The following is a 7,365-nucleotide window of genomic DNA, read 5'->3' as shown; positions in this document are numbered from 1 at the left end:
AATAGCGATTTTGCTGTAATTAAAAAAAATGACGTACTACTAACCGTCTGGAAATGTATCGCAAATTATCATTATACCGTTTACCGTTACATCCCTCGTCCATTAACAAGTAAAAAGTCAAGGGCGGTCACGGCATGTTCTTGTCGTCAATGTTGGTCAATTTTCTAGGGCATTACGGCAAGTCACAAGGGCAGTCGCGGCTTTTGCCACGGTTGCCGAGGTTAAATTCGAGCCCTGCTAACGGAATCACTTTTTAATAAATGCTATTAATTAGTGTGTTACTTCAAATATCTGGCATAATGCAGTTGAGATAAGTTTCGTATGAGAGCAGTCTGCACCGGACCGAACAGCAGGTCAGGTGTAACAATGCCATTATTACCTGTCACTCTTTATAACTCCTTGTGTAGATCTGAATGTTGACCTCAGTTTGAAGCAAAGGTGCTAATACTTTGGAGAGGCGTGTTTTAAAGCATCTGTTGTGAGAGTAGCATATGTGTGTGTGTGCTCCTTTAAGAATGGCAGTATGTGGGGTGTGTGACGAGTAAGTGAGTGGGCAAGTTAGGAGAGGTAGCGCTAGCATGCGCAGGTGGATATCCGGCTGTGTCCTTTGGAAATTATAAATAAAGTGACCAAGTTGTAACTAATCGATGGCCTGGTCATTCCGACCAAAGTGAAAGGTCTCCCCTGCTCTCCTCGACCACGGTCTGGGAGCCGACAAGCAGGAAAGGTGTAAAACAGTACTTGCAATGCGGTGCCTCCTTGTTTAAAGCGTCACCTTTATTTTTAATATAATGTATTGTGGCCAAACAGCTAAATTGTTGTTTCATCTGACATTACATGGACAAAGATAAGACCTTCTCGAGGAAAGTTCTGTGGTCAGATAAAATAAAAATGGAGCTGTTTGGCCACAATTCCCAGAAATATGTTTGGAGGAGAAAAAGTGAGACCTTTAATCCCAGGAACACCATCCCTACCGTCAAGTATGGTGGTGGTAGTATTATGCTCTGGGCCTGTTTTGCCGCCAATGGAACTGCTGCTTTAAATGGGACAATGAAAAAAGAGGATTAGCTCCAAATTCTTTAAGGGGAACATTATCACAATTTCAGAATGGTTAAACCATTAAAAATCAGTTCCCAGTGGCTTATTATATTTTTCGAAGTTTTTTTCAAAATTTTACCCATCACGCAATATCCCTAAAAAAAGCTTCAAAGTGCCTGATTTTAACCATCGTTATATACACCCGTCCATTTTCCTGTGACGTCACATAGTGATGCCAACACAAACAAACATGGCGCATAGAACAGCAAGCTATAGCGACATTAGCTCGGATTCAGACTCGGATTTCAGCGGTTTAAGCGATTCAACAGATTACTCATGTATTGAAACGGATGGTTGTAGTGTGGAGGCAGGTAGCGAAAACCAAATTGAAGAAGAAACTGAAGCTATTGAGCCATATCGGTTTGAACCGTATGCAAGCGAAACCGACGAAAACGACACGACAGCCAGCGACACGGGAGAAAGCGAGGACGAATTCGGCGATCGCCTTCTAACCAACGATTGGTATTTGTTTGTTTGGCATTAAAGGAAACTAACAACTATGAACTAGGTTTACAGCATATGAAATACATTTGGCAACAACATGCACTTTGGGAGTGCAGACCGCCCAATTTTCATCAATTAATATATTCTGTAGACATACCCTCATCCGCACTCTTTTCCTGAAAGCTACCGTATTTTCCGCACTATAAGGCGCACCTAAAAACCACAAATTTTCTCAAAAGCTAACAGTGCGCCTTATAACCCGGTGCGCTTTATTACGATTCATTTTCATAAAGTTTCGATCTCGCAACTTCGGTAAACAGCCGCCATCTTTTTTCCCGGTAGAACAGGAAGCGCTTCTTCTTCTACGCAAGCAACCGCCAAGGTAAGCACCCGCCCCCATAGAACAGGAAGCGCTACCGCCCGCCCCCGGAAGAAAAAGAAGCGCGCGGATATTTCGTTTAATTTCCTTTGTGTGTCTACATCTGTAAAGACCAGACTACAAAATGGCTCCTACTAAACGACACGCTTATAACGCAGAATTTAAACTTAAGGCAATAAGTCATGCCGAAGAACACGGAAATAGAGCAGCAGCAAGAGAATATAACATAAATGAATCAATGGTGCGTAGGTGGAGGAAGCAAGAAGATGACCTGTGCCAGGTAAAGAAGACAAAACAGAGTTTCCGAGGGAACAAAGCAAGATGGCTACTGTTGGAGGACAAACTGGAACAGTGGGTTGTTGAGCAGAGAGCAGCAAGCAGAAGTGTCAGCACCATCACTATTCGAATGAAGGCAACAACGCTAGCAAGCGAACTTCACCTGGATGATTTTAAAGGTGGTGCTTCTTGGTGTTTCCGGTTTATGAAAAGACGCAATCTCTCCATCCGCACACGGACCACTATTTCACAGCAACTGCCTAACGACTTTAAAGAAAAGCTGGCTACTTTCCGTGCATATTGTAAAAAGAAGATAGCGGAAAAAAAGATCCGGCCAGAGAACATTATCAACATGGACGAGGTTCCACTGACTTTTGATATTCCTGTGAACCGCACTGTTGATACAACGGGAGCACGTACGGTGAATATTCGCACCACAGGGAATGAGAAGTCGTCCTTCACTGTGGTTCTAGCTTGCCATGCTAATGGCCAGAAACGTCCTCCCATGGTGATATTCAAAAGGAAGACCTTGCCAAAAGAGACCTTTCCAGCCGGCGTCATCATAAAAGCTAACTCGAAGGGATGGATGGATGAAGAAAAGATGAGCGAGTGGTTAAGGGAAGTTTACGCGAAGAGGCCGGGTGGCTTTTTTCACGCAGCTCCGTCCATGTTGATATACGACTCTATGCGCGCCCACATCACAGATGGTGTCAAAAAACAAGTGAAGCACACAAATACAACACTCGCCGTCATTCCGGGTGGATTAACCAAAGAACTCCAACCGCTGGATATTGGTGTCAACAGGGCATTCAAATCACGACTGCGAACGTCGTGGGAACAATGGATGACCGAAGGCGAACACACCTTCACTAAGACGGGCAGACAGCGCCGGACGACATACGCCAACATTTGCCAGTGGATTGTAAATGCCTGGGCAGATATTTCTGTCACAACTGTGGTCCGAGCTTTCCGGAAGGCAGGATTCACAGAACTACTGGACAACAACAGCGACACTGACTCCGATGACTTCGAAGAGACAGAGCCGACCATTTTGGAACCCACGCTTGCGCAACTTTTCAATTCGGACACCGAAGACGAAGAATTCGAAGGATTTACCGGTACGAATGAAGAATAACTTCAGAAAGTGAGCGCTATGTTTATTTTGTGTGTTGTGACATTAACGTTCGAGCAACATTACCGGTATGTTGCTATTGCTCTACACCATTTTGAATTTTACTATGTTTGTGATTGCACATTTGTACATTTTGGGACAGAGTTGTTAGAACACTGGTTTTCAATATATTATTAAAGTTTGACTGAACTATCTGACTGTTTTTTTGACATTCACTTTAGCGCAGCGTAGGCGCGGCTTATAGTCCGGGGCGGCTTATTGGTGGACAAAATTATGAAATATGTAATTCATAGAAGGTGCGGCTAATAATCCGGTGCGCCTTATAGTGCGGAAAATACGGTAATCTGTCCAGTTTTGGAGTTGATGTCAGCAGGCCAGGGAAGCTAGGGTCGATATTCGTCTCTTGATCATCTTCGGTGGCATAAGGGACGGTGTGAGCCGAGACATCCAGGGGGTTTAGCTCGCTCGTCTGCGGGAACAAACTGCCGCCATTGCTTGCCGTGCTAGCGAGGTCCTTTGTCCCTGAATTGCTCACACACTCCGGCAGATTCAATGGGGGTCTGGCGGCAGATTTCTTTGACTTTATGGTTGTAAATGCATCTGCTTTGAGTGTCGCAGGATATCCACACATTCTTGCCATCTCTGTCGTAGCATAGCTTTCGTGGGTAAAGTGTGCGGAACAAACGTCCAATTTCTTGCCACTTTGGCATCTTTGGGCCACTGGTGCAACTTGAATCCGTCCCTGTTGGTGTTGTTACACCCTCCGACAACACACCGACGAGGCATGATGTCTCCAAGGTACGGAAAACGGTCGAAAAACGGAAAATAACAGAGCTGATTTGACTCGGTGTTTGAGAAAATGGCGGATTGCTTCCCGATGTGACGTCATGTTGTGACGTCATCGCTCGGAGAGCGAATACTAGAAAGACGTTTCATTCGCCAAAATTCACCCATTTAGAGTTCGGAAATCGGTTAAAAGAATATATGGTCTTTTTTCTGCAACATCAAGGTATATATTGACACTTACATAGGTCTGGTGATAATGTTCCCCAGAGGTTGGGTCTTGGGCGCAGTTGGGTGTTCCAACAGGACAATGACCCCAAACACACCTCAAAAGTGATCAAGGAATGTCTAAATCAGGCTAGAATTAAGGTTTTAGAATGGCCTTCCCAAAGTCGTTTATACAATGCTGAAGAAACAAGTCTATATCAGAAAAAAAACACATTTAGCACCAATTTTGTCAAGAGGAGTGGTCAAAAATTGAAGCAGAAGCTTGTGGATGGCTACCAAAAGCGCCTTATTGCAGGTAAACTTGCCAAGAGACATGTAAGCAAATATTAACATTGCTGTATGTATACTTTTGACACAGCACATTTGCTCACATTTTCAGTAGAGCCATAATAAATTCATAAAAGAAGCAAACTTCATGAACTTTTTTAGTGAGCAACAAGTATGTGCTCCAATCACTACATCACAACAAAATAAGAGTTGTAGAAATGATTGACAGCCATGACATGATGTTCTTTACAAGTGTATGTCAACTTTTGATGGCGACTGTATATATGCATGTGTATATGTATATATATCCATCCATCCATCCATTTTCTACCGCTTATCCCTTTCGGAGTGGCAGGGGGCGCTGGAGCCTATATCAGCTACAATCGGGTGGAAGGCGGGGTATGTATATATATATATATATATATATATATATATATATATATATATATATATATATATATATGTATACTGTATATTTATGTATATATGTTCACTTTAACAGTCCAGTTGTGATTGATTGAATGCCCTGAGAATAATACTGGACATTCTTTTGTAATTGCCACAAAATAACGTGTAGTATTTTGTTAATTTCTTGCCAAAATTTTTTTTATTTTATGGATATTTTCAAAGCAGAATATTGTCCTTAGGGCCCTCTGGCACCTCATGGGGGACCCGTAAAATCTGTGCCTCTTAAGACCTCACTGTTGGCTTTGTACGCTCATGTTACTTCTCAACTAGTCAAAGTTGATGCTAATCGACCTGTTTCTTCTCCTTTTTACTGAATGTGAAAGCAAAAGTGAGTCCACAAATAACCGAATCGTAAAAGCAAAATCGAAAATAAAATCTGAATTGGTCAAATCTTATCTATTTCCATCCCAGCATGTGTTTGTCTTCTTGTGTCCTGCAGACGTCTGTGAAAAATATCGTCCACCTGAGCAGCAGGAGGGGTCCTCCAGTGTGGAGCAGAAGAGGTCACTGCACCTCCACGTGAAAGAAGAGGAGCCACAGTCCCCCCACTTTAAGGATGAAGAAAAACAGCGGCTGACCCCCTACTTCATAGAAGAAGACAAGAGACACCTCATCAGTGTGAAGAGTGAAGATGATGAGGTCAAAGGTGAAAGTGAGGAGAAGAGAGAGGCGGAGCCTCCAAGCAGCAGCTCAACACAACACATGACAACAGAAGCTGATGGAGACCACTGTGGAGGATCACAAGCAGACAAGATCTTAGCTCCACTATCAGATAGTGAGGACACAACGTCACACTCTCCTGACACTGATGATGAACACTCTAAAGATGATGCAACATGTCACACTGACAACACTCACTTCACATGTTCCCACTGTGACAAAACTTTTAAATACCATTGTCGTCTAAAAACACATATGAGAATACACACCGGAGAAAAACCTTTTTCCTGCTCAGAATGTGGTCAAAGTTTTGTAATAAATCAAAGTTTAAAAGAACACATGAGAATACACACTGGAGAAAAACCTTTTTCCTGCTCAGAATGTGGTAAAAGTTTGGTAACAAATCAAAGTTTAAAAGTACACATGAGAAGACACACTGGAGAAAAACCCTTTTCCTGCTCAGAATGTGGTAAAAGTTTTGTAATGAATGAAAGTTTAAAAGTTCACATGAGAACACACACTGGTGAAAAACCTTTTTCATGTTCAATCTGCGGTAAATATTTTACTCAAAGGCCCCATTTAAAATTACACATGAGAACCCACTCTGGTGAAAAACCATACTCCTGCTCAAGCTGCAGCAAAAGCTTTCGTCACCTAAACACTCTTAGAGCACACATGAGAAGACACCCAGGAGAGAAAGTGTTGAGTTGCAGTGTGTGTGGTGAAAGATTGTCTTCTAAGTACCAGTGTAAGAAACACAAGTGTGCTGGTGAGAACAGCAGCAGCAAATGAAACTGCAGGATTTGAAATAAACTGTCAAGACTTTAACTTTGACTTTGTAACAACATCAGCACATATAACATGTGTGACATTGTTGTGTGTGTAACACAATCTTGTTAATATGATTCTAACATTTATAGTTTAGACACTTCAGATTAGTGCTTTTATTTCAGTCAAGTACATGAGTTAATATACACATTTGTGTACTTTAAAATGAACAGAACAATTGGACTGAAAAGGTGAGAATAAACAGTACATAAAATATGTTACATACAGTAAACATTTTATGTGTAGTTATTCATAATTCACTGTTATACTTATTCATACTAGTGTTTTATATATGTTTTTTGAAATAATGAACTGTTGCATATTTTAATTTCTAACTGTAGATGATTCCATAAATGAACTCTTTTATATGATGTACATATTTGTTTTACATGTTCATACCTTTGCTTTTGAGTACTCATAAATCCCTCTTAGTTCATATTTACTGGTTCACATCTGAAACATCTTCTGGACCACTTCTGGAAGCATATTATTATTTACTTTATACATCATTTGAGCAGCTGTCTTTTGTACAAGATCATTTACTTTTAAAATGTGTGACTTTATGAATCATTTGTTGGGTCTTTATAATCCATTCTATTAATTGTCTTTATTACTTTCTTGTGTAATATGATTATTATTGTGTGATTGTTTTATATGTATGTCCCCAGACCTTTATGCAATAAACAATGTATGCTTCAACTGGAGTTGGGTACAATAATTGTAGTTAATATTTGTAAGTATGTACTTTATTCTATTTAGTATTGCTTTCCATTTTTTATTTTTTTTTATTTATATGATTTAT

General features: G+C 41.0%; 1 protein-coding gene across 1 annotated transcript in view; it reads left to right on the top strand.

Moving 5' to 3' along the window:
- Positions 1 to 6,548, top strand: part of LOC133570567 (uncharacterized) — a 22,503-nt gene extending 15,955 nt beyond the window's left edge. The window contains exon 2 of the mRNA XM_072916498.1: positions 5,515 to 6,548. Coding sequence (XP_072772599.1) covers positions 5,515 to 6,527 — 1,013 coding nt within the window. The 3' untranslated portion in view covers positions 6,528 to 6,548. The remainder of the gene's footprint in view (positions 1 to 5,514) is intronic.
- The last annotated feature ends 817 nt before the right edge of the window (positions 6,549 to 7,365 follow it).

Source organism: Nerophis lumbriciformis, linkage group LG28 (genome assembly GCF_033978685.3).
Source record: "Nerophis lumbriciformis linkage group LG28, RoL_Nlum_v2.1, whole genome shotgun sequence".
NCBI classification, from domain to species: domain Eukaryota; kingdom Metazoa; phylum Chordata; class Actinopteri; order Syngnathiformes; family Syngnathidae; genus Nerophis; species Nerophis lumbriciformis.
This window is presented reverse-complemented; position numbering and strand designations above follow the sequence as displayed.